Here is a 16,336-nt window from a genome sequence, read left to right on the forward strand (position 1 = left end):
GCAAAAGGGTCTACGGGATACATGGGCACCGAAGGCAGCGAAGACGAGGGCTTTGAAACAGCGTGGGGGGCGATCTGACCAGCCCCACATGCCTGCGAGAACCTGCAGGCTTGGCTGGGGATGCCCCAGGCCAAGCGTCTGGCTGTGAGCTGTGCCCCTTCTGGATGTCAGAGCGCATCTGGAACATGTACACAATTCACATAAAACCTGTTGACGTATGCATTCCTTTTAAAGGAGAAGGCTGAGGTCCTTTTTCTCTCTCTTCCCTCCCCCCTCAATAAAATATTACATTTCATTTAATACTCTGGTACAATACTTCATACATTGCTGGAAGAGGGGTAAGAGAATAAGGAAGGGGGGAAGCTATTTTTCAACCTAGATGAATATAACAGAGATCTTCTCTCGTAGAGCCGTTAGCGTCGTGTGTGTGTGTGTGTGTATATATATATATATATATATATATATATATATATATATATATAAGTCACAAGGGTGTTCATAAATTAAAGAAAGAAGACAGGGATTAAGGATTAAAATTTGGAGAAAAAAGAACAAAAACACAACACAAAATTATGATATAAAGCCACCGCCCCATCCTAGTATCTGGGGCTGAGAAATGCGTCAAATTGCTCAAAATTTCTAGTTTGCGAGTTTTCCAGCCCAGCTAGTTCCCAGTTATTTCATTTATCGTCTCCCCACATACCTTTAACAACAGAAGCTATCGTTTCTCACTACAGAATAACAAAGTAAAATCATTTTAAACATGAGATTTCGGGGGGGGGGGAATAAAACATTTCATTGAGACTGACAGGAGCTTTCTTCTAAAGAGTCGGTGAAAAAATGGAAGTACGCTATCATCAAACATTCAGTAAGCAATGGCACACCGGCAAGGATCATCCTCATAGGCCAGGGCTTCCCAAACTCTGAGGTAAGGCTTTTCTCTTAAATTAGAAAAAAGGAGACATTCTTCACTCACAAACTCCAAAAGCCTTAGAGTATGTGAAAGAATGAGTGTTATCTGCCCTTAGAAGAGCACCAGGCCCCTCTGTATGAATCCCTGATCTGGGTGTGCTGCCAAACTCATGCAGAGACATGACAATGAGCAGCCTCTGAGCATGGATTATTTTTTCTGCCTTGGCAGCAACTGACTGATCCAATCACCTCTGCTGCAGAGCTAGCAGATTTGCCAGCAGGTAACTAGCCTCTTAACCAAGAGCCTGGGAATCACTGCCTCTGGAGGGGTCACTAAATTTCACTCTCATGAAGTCGAGGTCAGGAAAACTGGCCTCTGTTCTGAGTGCTCTCCCCCAAAATAGGAAGAAGCGGGACATGCGCCAGACCAGGGAAATGCAATTTTTCAGTGAAAATATTCCACGTTTCAGATTTTGCGACTTCCCACTGAAAGAAAAGACAGGGCAGGCTTTTCAAAAGTTAAGACAATTCCAGAATTAAAGGACATTCCCTTAACCTCCAAAATATGTAAAAAAAAAATCTTCCCCGACATTTAAAATTAAGTCAATAGAACCCTTGAAGCCTTTGGCTGTTTCAGAGATCAATTTAGGAAGGATCGTTTAAAATACATTCAATAACTGTTCTGATTCCTCCATGCGCCTTCCATTTGCAAGTCCACAAAAAATCGTCCAGAACTTCTAAGACACAATATCTATGCAGCCACCCCCTTACATACTGCTACCTGTGGGTCCCATCCCTGGGAAAGGGGTTGGGTGTCCCTATTGCTATGGAAGTTCATTAAAGTTTTGCTTCCGCAAAAGGGCACTCACAGCGAGGGTCTTTATTTTTAAAAGACAGCTTTTTAAAGAAACAAACAAGAACCACAAGAACAGGTCTCCTTTTGGTTTTCAGCAAGGCCCAAAGATCTTATTCAAGTTCTCATCTCAGCACAATCATCTTGGAGGTTTTTTTTTCTATTCAAGTTTCAGCAATGACATTCTGTAATCACGTGCTCTGAGAAAAAGAGTAACTGCACATTCAACATGCCGCGTTCCTACTTAAACCAGGCAGGCGACCGAAATCCTAGTCGCAAGAATCACACAGTGGAGCTTTTCTTGAACCGTATTCACTCAGGCTGGGGGGGGGGCAGATATAAAGATGGGGGGGACCACTGCATGTATTGGTCCTCCTGCTTTAAAAGCTCCTGGGACAGAAAAGGTGAACACTCTATGTCAAGATTATGACCACCTTGTCAAGAGTCCTATAGCATTTGTTTGCCTGATGGCATATTTCAGCCAGTGGTCTAATAGACATCTAGGGTGGGGTGGGAGAGAAGAGAAGAGAAGAGAAGAGAAGAGAAGAGAAGAGAAGAGAAGAGAAGGGATCACAGAGCACTGCATTTTGGAAGGAGATGCCAGACCCTTCAGTCTTAAGAAAGATAGGGTTGCATCAATGTTCCCTAGAGGCTCCATGCTCAAGGTGGAATTTTGTTCCTTTAAAACTCTCATTTGACAAGCCTTCCAAAACAACAACAACAATAATAGTGACTGTTTCAGGTAGCAAAATTTGAGGGACCGTTGGGAGAAGGGGGGGCAGCGCTCAATGACATCACCAGCAATCCACTCAGCTCTTTGCAGGTGCAAAGGAAGGAAGGAAGGAAGGAAGGAAGGAAGGAAGGAAGGAAGGAAGCATTCAGCATCGTTCTTCTGGGAAAAAATAAAATATGTCCACCAGAAGAAGCGCTGGTGATTCTGTGGAGTCCTTCAGTCACCCCCCCCAAAAAAACTGAACAGGGTTTCAGCCCCCTCGAAATTGAAGTCAACGTTCTCAGGAGGCAACACAACGCATTAAAAAGGTGGCAAGCAACAACGTTCAGGGCACTCTTTTTTAAAAAAGATATCTATCCTATGGGTACGCTTTCACCCACCTATCAGAAGAAACCCAGAGGTTTTTTTTTTTTTTTTTAAAAAAAGAAGAAACCCAGGGGTGCTGATGGAGGGTGGAACTAGGCGCTTCCCAGGAAAGTGAGGGGGCAGCCAAAATTGGCACCCCCGTGTCTAGTTCTCCCTTCATAACACGCAGCCAAACTTAACCGCGCCCTGGGGTCGCTACAGGTTTCCCTGCCAGGAATACCCAATTATTTATTTTTTGAGGAGCAAAGCTCAGTACACAGGGAAACTTAGCACTGCGACACCAGGAAACAGGTTGAGGTTTGTACTCCGTATGAGGAAGGGAAGGAGGAGAACACGAAACAGGGACCCCGATTTTGGTTGCTGCCCCAGGTCCATCGTAAGGCATGGCCCTGCGCCTTAGCTTGGGTAAGTGGGGTTCAGCTCCTGAAAATTGCCCTTGTCCAACTCTTACACCTTCAGGAGCTTCACCCACCAGGACCAAAATCCTCGCCCCACCCCAGTACCATCTGCTTGTAGCGACGGATGGCACCATCTGTCCAATGTTGGGGGGCTCTGCCACACACCTTTCTCGTGCGCTCCCAACCTCTTGGCCGCAACTACAACAAAGTCTTTGCTAATGCTAAGGTGAAATTTGAGGACAAGGCAGAAAGGGAGCTTCCTCTGTGGCCTGACTAGGCTGAGGCGTAAGATGCAAAACTTCAGGCATAGCTGCTTACAGGAGTTCCAAAATTTGAAGTCAGAAGATAGGGCAAAAAAGTTTTTTATTTTATTTTATAAGGACAGTAAACGTTGAAGATTTCCACTCCTCCTGGCCTTCCATTCAATCAAGCTGAACTCGCAACGAGCATGGCTGTGTGCACACTGTGATTCTGAACAAAGTGGCGGGGGAGAAGGATTCAACTTCAAGAGAAGCTTTCTTTTGAAACAAAACAAAACTAGACAGGGTTCTAGTCCTCAAGTGCACAGGCAACACAAGCTGAAATCTCAGAACCTCAGTGGAGGGCAGGGGAATCTAATAGCCCCATTACTCTCTCCATAATCAGCAATGCCAGTAAAAATTGGGGAGGGGGGGTGTAGTTAAAACTACGGAACCAATTATTAGAAGTCAGAGAAATTATGCAAGTTTGCTCCATTTACATCATTTAGACTGCAGGATGCAGTTTTTCTGGGTGCACAACTTTAAAAACCCTAATTGTACTTAAGAATGATGTACGCACAGCCAAGGCAACAAGAGGCTGATTTTCCAACAGCGCTGCCTTAAAATTAGGTTTTTCCAGCTCTGACCTAAACAAGTCGGCTTCCCATACAGCCTCAAAGCGAAAAGCAGTCCTTGGAGAACATCTCTAGCTTACGCTGCCAACCAAAGGCCTCTGGAAAAAGCCTCCCCACCTCACCCCACTGATCAGAACCTGCCACCACACCCCTCCAAACCCCGCAAAGGCTGGCCAAGGAAGGGTGATGTCCTGCTTCCAGGATGGGCTACGGCTTTGACGGCCACAAAATGACCACTTAGAGAAGCTCAACGCCACTCCACCGACAGGGGGGGAAAACTACACCAGCTGGGGAGAGATGCTTTCGGAGCTGGGAGGCAGGAGGGGAAAGGCACTTTGGAAAAAAAGGCAGAATGTTAACCACAGAACATCTACGCTTAACGGAATACGCTGCTAAGACATTTTGGAACCCAGATCTTCCTCCGCCCTCACAAGGCAACGTGAAGCAAGAGCTCCCCTTTCACACGGCCGAGGCAACATTCAGGGAAACGCAACTGCCGACAATCCGACCGCTTGCCCCTCTTAAGGAGAGAGGGCGGAGAACACAAGAAAAACCCCACTGGGTGCTTCCGGAGGTCAGTTTAGTCTAGTGTCCTGCTTTTAACACACCACCTGGGATGCACACAGGCAGGGAAGTAAAGGAGATTGCTCCTCAGAAGAACCTCGGATAAAGGCTCTGATACTGTGACTACAGTATCAGAGTTTAGCTACCACTCCCTTTCTCTCTCTCTCTCTCTCTCTCTCTCTCTCTCTCTCTCTCTCTTTCTCTCTCTTCCCCCCAACCACCCGAACCAAAACACTCAGAATTCAGCAGCAACCATCTTAACAGTTGCCCAGCAGGCTCTAAGAAACAAACTAGTTTTCTCTGGTGCAAACCATGCATCATTGGCAGTTCTAGAGAAGCAACGTCGTTTCCAAGAAAGACAGACACCTTGAGGACTAAAGTCTTGAACAAATTAACTGATCAACGTGCCCTGTTCCAGAACGGTCACTGGCTCCTCACCAGAAGCAGGGCCAAGAGTAAGGGGGCAGAAGGGGAGGAACAAATGTCTAATTAGCACAACTGACACACACACACCTCCAATAACGAAAAAAGTATTAGTTTATCACCTGACGTGCTACTTGATTTCTTTTTTAAGTATAAGAAACGGATTTTCCTTTAAAAAAAATATATCTAATTGGAAACAGCTTTAAAACCTCAGCATCTAGGAGAGAGAGAGAGAAAAATGTTCAAGTACAACAGAGTATTGGTCTGCACTGGAGGCAAAAGAACCGCAAGTTGAATGGAAACAAAACAAAATCAGGGACTGTAGAAATCAGACAATGTTGAGAAAAGGCATTAGGAGTTTCTCCGAAAGATAGTCTTAAGTTCCGCTTATTACTGAAGGGTTAAAAACACCATAAATAAGAGGCTCTATGCAGCTGTCAAAGTCCACTCCTCTTCATGGGACGCTTCTCAAGTCACTTGGCTTCACTTTCTTAGAAAATGGTATTTCAGTTCTGTAAAGGGAGAAAAGAAGAAAGAGCCATTAAACATATGCTCAGTCTCATCTCCGTTCTTCAATTCAGAGGGGAATCACACGCAATAGGAGAGGAACTAGAAGTGGGTCCCAAGTGGCTGACTGGAACTCAAATTTGGGAACCAGGAAGGTGAAACAGGGGTGGAGTATTGGACTGAGCCTGGACAGACCCAAATTCAAATCCGCACAGCAACAAAGCATGCTGGGTCATCTTGGACCTGTCTCCCTCGCCCTAACTTACTCCACAAAGTTGTTGTGAAGATAGGAGATACTGCCCCGAGAATAGGGAAGATAGAATCGCACACATGCTGGACTATCTCATGCTTTTCTCCATAATACACAGAGAGGGCGCTATAACAAGGGATTGGGGACTGCAACTCCCATACAGCCCTGACCAAAGGTCGTGGGTGATGGAAGTTGCATTTCCAGCATCATCTGGGTGGCCGCTCCTGTCCTAGAGCTGCCTGAACTTTGCAGCTTTAAGGACTGCCATGCTAACCTATGGAGAACCTGCTTCAGCTTGAGCCAGATCAATGGCCCACCTCATCATCATCATCATCACCATAATTTATTTATACCCCGCCCATCTGGCTGGGCTTCCCCAGCCACTCTGGGTGGCTTCCAACCAAATATTAAAATACAGTAATACATCAAACATTAAAAGCTTCCCTAAACAGGGCTGCCTTCAGATGTCTTCTAAAAGTCAGATAGTTGTTTATTTCCTTGACATCTGATGGGAGGGCATTCCACAGGGCAGGTGCCACTACCAATAAGGCCCTCTGCCTGGTTCCCTGTAGCTTTGCTTCTCGCACTGAGGGAACCGCCAGAAGGCCCTTGGCGCTGGACCTCAGTGTCCGGGCAGAACAATGGGGGTAGAGACGCTCCTTCAGATATACTGGACCGAGGCCTTTTAGGGCTTTAAAGGTCAGCACCAACACTTTGAATTGTGCTCGGACACGAAAGAATAGCAACATGTCTTAATGGGTGCCAGCTGGAAGTCGTTCCCAGCCCTGCTCCCAAGATTCTTTCACTGGAGCACATGAGAAGTGAATCTGGAAATGCAAGGATGTAGTTTGCTTGCAGCCTGCACACACCTGATCCCCATTAACGTGCAACCCTCTGCTAGCCCCGCCACAACCCGAGTCGGACTTGCCTTCCTGACAAGGAACGCTGCTCATTTCATCTCATCTGAAGCTTTTCTGCTGCTGCATCAGACCAACGTTTTCATAGACTCTCATGGCATTGTCTTCCCTCATCCTGGAGGGAGAAGCAAAGGGGTTTTAAAATCTACTGGAAACAGAGAAGAAACACAAAGACAAGGTTTCCGCTGATGCTGTTTCCATTTGTTTGCAGGATGGCTGGGTCACTCAGAACAGACTTCGCCAATCGGATCCTCTCTAAATGTTTTGGACCACATCCCCCATGAGCCATGCTGTCTAGTGCTGATGGGAATCATGGTGCAAAACATCAGGAAGGCTCCAGGCACAGAAGAAATGTGCTTTATGTTTCCTAAAGCAAGAAAAGCAGGATTTAAGCTCAGTAAAAAAAACTATAAACTTGCATTTATTTGTTTTTTAAAAAAGCCTGCAGAGACACAGAAAATCTTTCTGTGATGAGACCATTTGTTTGCAAACTTTTCAAGGCTGAAGCACAGGTGTGGGTGGGTGTTTCCCTGCCCCTTCACATTATAGCTCCAAGAGGTTTGCTCTACATACAGTGTAAGAGAAGCCTTGCCAAATCTTTCCATGTGGATAAAGCCACAGTGCCTAGGCATTTGGGTAACAAGGAAAGGCAGTCTCTTAATGGTGCACAAGGACAGTAATGACCCAGGGGAGTCCACCTAATGCATTTTTGCTTCCAGTGCAATCCTGGGCCTTCTTTCGCATGGATAAGCCCAGAGCAGTGGAAGATAAAGTCATCCCAGTTGTGAAAACTGCAAATATACGGCCTTTGAGGTGTTAACACCCGAGGAAGACCTTGGAAACAGAATCTTACCTGGAAGCCTGTCTGTTTTTCATCTGCTTAGATGAAAAGCTTAATAATAATAATAATAATAATAATAATAATAATAATAATACTGTAATAATAAATGGGCCTATATTGGTTCCTCGTAAACCTTGCTGAAACTTACACTTTGCAATTGCAATGGTATTTTGCCATCCTTTGCTGGAAGTTTCTTCTCTTCATTAATATACAGTCGTACCTCGAAAGTCCAACGGAATCCGTTCCGGAAGTCCATTCGACTTCCAAAACGTTTGGAAACCAAGGCGCAGCTTCCAATTGCAGGAAGCCACATCGGACTTTCGGGTTCCCAAGACAGTTCGCAAAACGGAACAGTCACTTCCGGGTTTGCAGCATTCGGGAGCCAATACGTTCGAGTCGCAAGGCGTTCGACTTCCGAGGTACGACTGTATCGCTGTCACAGTCGTGTCGCTTGCCTTTGCATCTGGGGGCTGTGATGTCGAACTTTGCCCTTGCATGTGATCTTGGAGAGGGAAGGAGATCATCTACTTACTCAGGGCAGGTCGGAGTTGGAGTACAGGGTGGGAGAGGACTCTGGTCTCCACTGGCCTGGTCTGCTAAAGAATATTTAATGTTTGTATACTCGTGGCCTTTTCTCTTACTCTTCTGAAAGGGAGAGAGACAGAGAGCACATGGAGGCAAGGGAGATCACTTATTGATCATATTAGTTTTATTAGTAATTAAATTTACCAGTTCCTTTTTTTTTACCAAAGTAACTAAAATACACTCACAATAGGTAAAGGTACCCCTGCCCGTACGGGCCAGTCGTGTCCGACTCTAGGGTTGTGCGCTCATCTCACTCTAGAGGCCGGGAGCCAGCGCTGTCCGCAGACACTTCCGGGTCACGTGGCCAGCGTGACGAAGCTGCTCTGGCGAGCCAGCACCAGCGCAGCACACGGAAACGCCATTTACCTTCCCGCTATAAAGCGGTACCTATTTATCTACTTGCACTTAAGGGTGCTTTCGAACTGCTAGGTGGGCAGGAGCTGGGACTGAAAGACGGGAGCTCACCCCGCCGCGGGGATTCGAACCGCAGACCATACGATGGGCAAGTCCTAGGCACTGAGGTTTTACCCACAGCGCCACCCGTGTCCCATACACCCTCACAATAAGTAAACCACAAAACACAGATGCTAAAACCAGAATACAAAGGAAAATCTGAAAGACAATCCTATTTCTAAAAGGCAAGACTGGAACTTCCTGCCCACTGGGCCCTTAGCCAAAGTGGCCTCACTTCAAAGCCCGACTCAAGGCGTTACCTGCTCCTCCTCGATCCGACGCTGTAGCGTTTCGATGTAGTGCTGCACCGCCATGTAAATGAACCGGTACTGGGCCTCCGTCTGCACCATCCCTGACCGCTGGGACCGCACCATTTGGATGGTTTTCGGGACGTCAATGTCACAGTCGACGCCTGGAGGGCAGGGAGTAAAAAGGATCAGCGGGACAGAGATGCCCAGGCAGGACCTGAGAGAAAACCCTTCCAGCCCCACTCATTCCGGCTGAAGTCACACCTAAGCTCCCAAGCCAGCAGCAGCTTATGCCGCAGCGAAATAACTTCCGCTTCTACACTGACGTCCAAAGTTCCTGAAGAGCAGCAATCTAGGCTGGGCAGCGTGGGAGTTAGGAGGCAAGGATGGCCTTGCTGGGTCAGACCAGGGACCCACCAAGCCCTGCAACCTCTTCTCCATGGTGACCAACCAGAAGAGGCCTCGAGGAAGTGCCTCTAGGACTTGGGTCTCAAGAAGAGACTGCTCCTGGGCCTGGAGGCTCCATTTCGTTCTAATTTCATTTGTTTGTAGGCTCCATTTGAAGCAGCTACAGCACTGTATTTTTCGCTCTATAAAACGCACCCGACCATAAGATGCACCTAGTTTTAGAGGAGGAGAATGGGGGGGGGGGATTCTCTCCCTCTCTGCTCAGCACCTCTCCAGCAAAGCGGGAGGAGAAACGGCGCCCCTTCAGCGAAGCGGCAGGAGACGCGGAGCCCCTTCCATTTCTCCTCCCGCTTCGCTGAAGGGGTGCTGAGCAGAGAGGGAAAGCTGCGCAGCGCCTCTCCAGCAAAGCGAAGCCAGGAGAGAAGAGGGATCGATCCTTCTTGTTCTCCTGGCTTCAGCGAACGCAATGCAAAGCCTCCTGAGCACAGCACAGGAGGCTTCGGGCGGCTATCCCTGAAGCCAGGTGTGCACCGATCCCTTTTACTCTCCTGGCTTCAGCGAAAGCCGCGCAGCCTGCATTCACTCCATAAGACGCACGCACATTTCCCCTTACAGTGGTACCTCGGGTTACATACACTTCAGGTTACATACGCGTCAGGTTACAGACTCCGCTAACCTAGAAATAGTACCTCAGGTTAAGAACTTTGCTTCAGGGTGAGAACAGAAATCGTGCTCCGGTGGCACGGCAGCAGCAGGAGGCCCCATTAGCTAAAGTGGTGCTTCAGGTTAAAAACAGTTTCAGGTTAAGAACGGACCTCCGGAACGAATTAAGTACTTAACCCGAGGTACCACTGTACTTTTTAGGAAGGGAAAGGTGCGTCTTATAGAGCGAAAAATACGGTAAGTGGAACTGCGAAGAATCTGGACAATGGAGGATTCAGGACAGATAAAAGGAAGTCTTTTCTTATGCAGGGCATAGTTAATCTCTGGAACTCAGTCCCACAGGAGGCAGTGATGGCCACCAACCTGAATGGCTTTAAAAGAGGACAGGAGAAATTCATGGAGGAGAAGGGCTATTGGTGGCTACCAGCCATGATGGCTGTGCTCTGCCTTCGTGGCCCATCAGCCCTTGCCGCCAGAAAGCCCATGCTCCCATCTGCCTCATCATCATACAGCCGTGTTGGCTGGGACTGATGGAAACTGTAACCCACCAGGCAGGCGAAGGCAGTAGGACTCACCTTTCTCTCTGATTATGTCAATGAGAATATCTATCACAATGAATGTTCCGGTCCGGCCGATTCCAGCACTAGGAAGCAGAAGGGAAGAGGGGAAAAACACAGACACGCAACGTATATTTCTGCTTCTTTTGGCTTTGAAAAATGTTGTGCTTAAGATCAAAGGCATAGCCCAGGGGTCAGGAACCAATGGGCCGGTCCACCGTCTCTCAGACCATTTTTATAGTCTCTCAGACTATATTTTGAGGGGGGAAATGAACAAATTCCTATGCCCCACAAATAACCCAGAGATGCATTTTCAATAAAAGGACACATTCTACTCATGTAAAAACACGCTGATTCCCGAACCGTCCACGGGCCGGACTGAGAAGGCGATTGGGCCGCATCCAGCCCACGGGCCTTAGGCTGCCTAGCCCTGGCAGAGCCCAAGCATCACAGTACCTGCAATGGACCACGACTGGGCCAGCATCTGAGATGTTTTCTTGCTTGTGATGAACCTCTTCTAAGAAATCTAGAACTCCTCCAGGATCACTGGGGACTCCATGGTCAGGCCAGGTTCTGAAGTGATACTGCCAGACTGTTCGTTCGGTGTTGCCCTGGAGAGATGGCAGCCAAATATCTTTCCCTGCCTTTTAAGGAGCACTTTAGGGGTGGGGGGGGGTGCGCCACTGGAGATGAGGAGGAGTCATCTCAACAGCAGCACCCCAGTTACAGAAGAAGCCCCTCCCTCAGATCAGACTGCCCACCCCCCAACATTATATGCACTCCTGGCAAACCAAGACCTTTTTTCAGAGGAGAGATTCAAGACAGATAAAACAAAGTCCTTCTTCACACATTGCATGAACTACGGAATTCACTCCAAGAAGCAGCACTGGCCGAAACTTGGAGGCTTTAAAAGAAAATGGGACCAATTCATGGAGAAGAGGGCTCTCAATGGAGACTAGCCCCGATGGCTATGCTCGGCCTCCATGTTTGCTGAAGGAGCATCTCCAACCCCATCATTCTGCCCGGACGCTGAGGTCCAGTTCCGAGGGCCTTCTGGTGGTTCCCACACTGCGAGAAGCAAGGCTACAAGCACTTGTACATGCACTTCCTGGGCCAACTTTTAAACAACTGCTAAAAACTTTTCTATTCTGCCAGGCCTTTTCAGGCAGTTAAGGATTTCCAACCGTTAGCTGACTTCTGATTTTATCATTTTTATACGGTTTGGGTTTTTGTACAATTGGTACAAACTGCTCTGATTTATTTTTTTAATGATTAGCCGTATGTAAACAAACATATATGGGACAGAAGCGGGCTCTTCTTTAGGTCTGGCTGCTACCACATTTGAAGAATATGAGCCAGAGGCTGGCCAGAACTAAAGAAATAACTTCACAGACTTACCTGCCCAACCTTTGAAAGCTTGAGTTCCCGTAACGTGTAATCATGAGCCGCACTCTCTTTGACATTTCGGACGCGCATCACACCGTATTCTTTTAGGGCATGTTCATCTGGCCAGTATTTTACGCACTTGCTCTGGAAAACAAGACAGGGTGCTGGTTTCGTCAATGTCAGCCAACTGAAGTTCTCTGTATGTATTGGGCTACAACTCCCATCATCCCCAGACAGAGAGGCCATGTGATGTGGAGGCTGATGGAAGTAAATCAAATCCACCCTGAGACGAAAGCTCATACCAATAACAAACTTAGTTGGTCTCTAAGGTGCTACTGGAAGGAATTTATTTTGTTTTGATATGCTCAGAGGCTGATCAGCATTGCAAGATCCCCTGAGCGGGGTGGGCTCCTTACCTTTCCCCTCTCGACTTCTTTCGTCGTCATAACGATCACGCGGGAGTTCTCCTGGAACACCATCCTCCAGAAGTCGTTGACGGTGTTCTGCAAGCAGCCTTGGGTGGCAATGTAGCTCTTCTTGGGCTTTGCATTGTTGCACTTGGTTTCAAACTCCGGCTGCAAAATAAGAATAATAATTAAGTTTTAAGCCACTTGTCACCTTAAGGGTCTCCAAGCAACTCACAGTGGAAAATATATATGTAGGCATGAATACACTGTCTCATAGAAAATGGGGTGGAATCATATAACACGGGCATCTCCAACAGGTCGATCACGATCTTCTGGTCGATTGCATCCATAGTCTTAGTCTCCCCTAACTTTTGCTCCCCCTAAAAAAAGCTCAACAAGTTTTCCTGGCAATGACAATGGGTAGATCGCACACAGCATTTTAATACTGTGAGCAGATCGCAGTCTCTTGCGAGTTGGACGTGCCTGATAAAAAGGTAAAGGTACCCCTGCCCGTACAGGCCAGTATTGTGCGCTCATCTCACTCTATAGGCCGGGAGCCAGCGCTGTCCGCAGACACTTCCGGGTCACGTGGCCAGCGTGACAAGCTGCATCTGGCGAGCCAGCGCAGCACACGGAACGCCGTTTACCTTCCCGCTGGTAAGCGGTCCCTATTTATCTACTTGCACCCAACTGCTAGGTTGGCAGGCGCTGGGACCGAACGACGGGAGCACACCCCGCCGCGGGGATTCGAACCGCCGACCTTTCGATCGGCAAGTCCTAGGCGCTGAGGCTTTAACCCACAGCGCCACCCGCGTCGGACGTGCCTGATATAGCATATTAAATGTTCCATACACCATATTGAGAAAACAAAACACCAACCCCTGCTACAGTAGTAGAAAACATTAGAAGCCCGCAAACACTATACAGAACAATACTCCCAACCCTCTAACTGGAAGATTAAAATGAAATACAAACCTCAACACTGACACCCACCTCCATAGCCCCCAACCATTCCCTTCACAGCCTAGACCCTCATACCTACGGGACCGCCTCTCCCGGTATGCCCCACAGAGGACCTTAAGGTCCATAAATAGCAACACCCTAGAGGTCTCGGGCCCTAAGGAAGTCAGATTAGCCTCAACCAGAGCCAGGGCCTTCTCAACACTGGCTCCGGCCTGGTGGAACGCTCTGCCTCATGAGACCAGGGCCCTGAAGGATCTGATTTCTTTCCGCAGGGCCTGTAAGACAGAGTTGTTCCACCTGGCCTTTGGCTTAGAGCCAATTTGATTCACTCCCCCTCTTCCTTTTCCTTTCTCCTCCTGTGATGAGGCTGCATTTTAATATTTTAATGTTTCGATATTTTAATGTTGTATTTTAATCTTGTTTTTAAGTTGTATTCATTCAACTTGTTTTTATTTTTGCTTGTTAGCTGCCCTGAGCCCGGCCTTGGCTGGGGAGGGCGGGGTATAAATTATTATCGTTATTATTATTACTATTATTATTATTATTAAATCACTGAGACAAAAGCCTTCAGGCAAAAGTTTGTAGTTTGTCTTAAAAGGGCAAGGCGCTGTTACGAAAAAGGAGCAATGCAGCAGCGAGCTCCAGGTGGCTGGAAAGCCAAACAGGATGTTGATGTTTGGGACTGTTCCGTGGGAACAAAGGAACAGTCTATTCACACCACTGAGCACCGGATGTTAGCTCAGAGTGCCATCTGACCTGTACTGGAAGTACAGGGGAGGAGTCTTTTTTCCCCTCTCTGCTGTTGGTGTTAAGAGAGTGCAGACACGTTTCTCTGTACTGCTGGAAAGACAGAAATAAAGGCATGTAAATACATTTCTGTCTGTCTCTCTCCCCTCCCTGGGGATGGCAGGGGAGGAGTGGTGTGTTCTTCTCACGTTAGAGGAGGATCGCCGATTGAGATCTCGCCTGATCTTGCCGGGTGTCGCAGACGGGGAGGTCAACAAGGAACTCAAGCCGGGTGCCTGGAGAGTGGCCAATTCCTCTGACTAGGCTTGATTCCTACAGGCGCAGCCTGGCTGGGCCCCACATCATGTCCCGGGATAGAGACTCGGGATACTTCCACGTGAATTCCCATGACATTCAAGAGTGGAGCAGGGCAGGATTTGTTTTGGAAGACTCTGCCACCAGAAATCTTCCTTTGCACACCTGTGCCACACCTGTCCCAAAAGCAGCACAGTATTCCGGAACAGAATGTGTTCCTGAGTGATGATTTCCAGCAAAGGAAAGGATATTTTATTTGCTTGTTTGTCTCTTGCCTTTATAGCATTATCGTTTTTCTCCAAGGAGAACAATGTGCTCCCTCCTTGCAGAAAGAGCTCTGAAGCCCTCTGCCTTGCTTACCGGGCTCTGGGAACCCCTGGCAGCCTTCACGACATCTAGCTCTGGTTCCAGAAGGTAAGATTGCTTGTGTGTGGCTGGCTCTAGGGAGTTGTTTTGACTATACTGTGGTACCTCAGTTTTTGGACGTTTCAGTTTTCGAACGCTGAAAACCCGGAGGTAAATGTTTCCGTTTTCGAACGCACCTCAGAAATAAATGGCTATCTGTTGTTTTTCACAATTTTCTCTATTGAATTGGCAGACTGCCATTTGTGCCTTGGTTTTTGAATGTTTCGGAAGTCGAACGGTCTTCCGGAACGGATTACGTTCGAAAACCAAGGTACCACTGTATGCAGTTTCAGCTTTCCACACTACCCTGACCCCCATCCCCAAAGAACACAACACCCACACCCACAATCCTACTGTACTGCCCTTTTCAGCTGAGCCTCACAAAGCAGATTACACTAAAGAATGCATGGAAACAATAAACATCAACTTAACAGCTTATCTATAAAAACAGCAGGGGCAATCAGCAAAAGGAGGCAACTTTCTGGAAACTAAATCTCTCCTCCTTTCCAAGCAGCATGCTTCATCCCGGGCTGGGGGCATAATTAAGGGAAGCAGAGGCCAACCTTCCCTTGGGCCTCTTCTCCTTCAAATGGGCCCTGCCAGCTGCAGGAAAAAGCGGAAGATGGCCTCCCCGTTCCTTCCTTTCGTGTTATATGTTCAGATTATAAATCTGTGGGGAGAGACTATTTTCTTTAATTGATTGCATCTAAGCCTTTTTAGCTAAAGGATACGGTAAAAATGCTCCAAATAAATGAATGCAACAACTCAGCTGAAATACCGGGAGCTAAAAGGTCCTTGAGGGCACAAGGAGAAGGGGACAACAGAGGACGAGACGGTTGGACAGTGTTCTCAAAGCTACTAACATGAGTTTGACCAAACTGCGGGAGGCAGTGGAAGACTGGAGTGCCTGGCGTGCTCTGGTCCAGGGGGTCACGAAGAGTCGGACACGACTAAACAACAACAAAATTTTAACTTATCCCAGGATTGGCCCTCCCCTACCCACACCAGACAGGTAATAATGTTGGTGTTGTTTAGTCGTTTAGTCGTGTCTGACTCTTCGTGACCCCCTGGACCAGAGCATGCCAGGCACTCCTGTCTTCCATTGCCTCCCGCAGTTACGTCAAGCTCATGTTGGCAGCTTCGAGAATACTGTCCAACCAACAGGTAATTAGGGTCCACTAACTATCTGGTGGACACGGGTGGCGCTGTGGGTAAAAGCCTCAGCGCCTAGGACTTGCCGATCGAAAGGTCGGCGGTTCAAATCCCCGCGGCGGGATGCGCTCCCGTCGTTCGGTCCCAGCGCCTGCCAACCTAGCAGTTCGAAAGCACCTCCGGGTGCAAGTAGATAAATAGGGACCGCTTACCAGCGGGAAGGTAAACGGCGTTCCGTGTGCTGCGCTGGCTCGCCAGATGCATCTTGTCACGCTGGCCACATGACCCGGAAGTGTCTGCGGACAGCGCTGGCTCCCGGCCTATAGAGTGAGATGGGCGCACAACCCTAGAGTCTGGCAAGACTGGCCTGAACGGGCAGGGGTACCTTTATCTTTACCTTTTTAACTATCTGGTAGGGGATGCTCCTCCA

General features: G+C 48.0%; 1 protein-coding gene across 1 annotated transcript in view; it reads right to left on the reverse strand.

The window, feature by feature from the left end:
* Positions 1-4,852: 4,852 nt before the first annotated feature.
* PTPN11 (protein tyrosine phosphatase non-receptor type 11) overlaps positions 4,853-16,336 on the reverse strand; it is a 29,489-nt gene continuing 18,005 nt past the window's right edge. Inside the window, exons 9-16 of the mRNA XM_053401221.1 lie at positions 12,355-12,513; positions 11,951-12,082; positions 11,009-11,163; positions 10,571-10,638; positions 8,937-9,088; positions 8,171-8,283; positions 6,809-6,912; positions 4,853-5,635 (exon numbers count right to left, since the gene is read on the reverse strand). Of these exons, the coding sequence (XP_053257196.1) occupies positions 6,840-6,912; positions 8,171-8,283; positions 8,937-9,088; positions 10,571-10,638; positions 11,009-11,163; positions 11,951-12,082; positions 12,355-12,513 (852 nt within the window). The 3' untranslated portion in view covers positions 4,853-5,635; positions 6,809-6,839. The remainder of the gene's footprint in view (positions 5,636-6,808; positions 6,913-8,170; positions 8,284-8,936; positions 9,089-10,570; positions 10,639-11,008; positions 11,164-11,950; positions 12,083-12,354; positions 12,514-16,336) is intronic.

This window comes from Podarcis raffonei, chromosome 8, assembly GCF_027172205.1.
Source record: "Podarcis raffonei isolate rPodRaf1 chromosome 8, rPodRaf1.pri, whole genome shotgun sequence".
Lineage (NCBI taxonomy): Eukaryota > Metazoa > Chordata > Lepidosauria > Squamata > Lacertidae > Podarcis > Podarcis raffonei.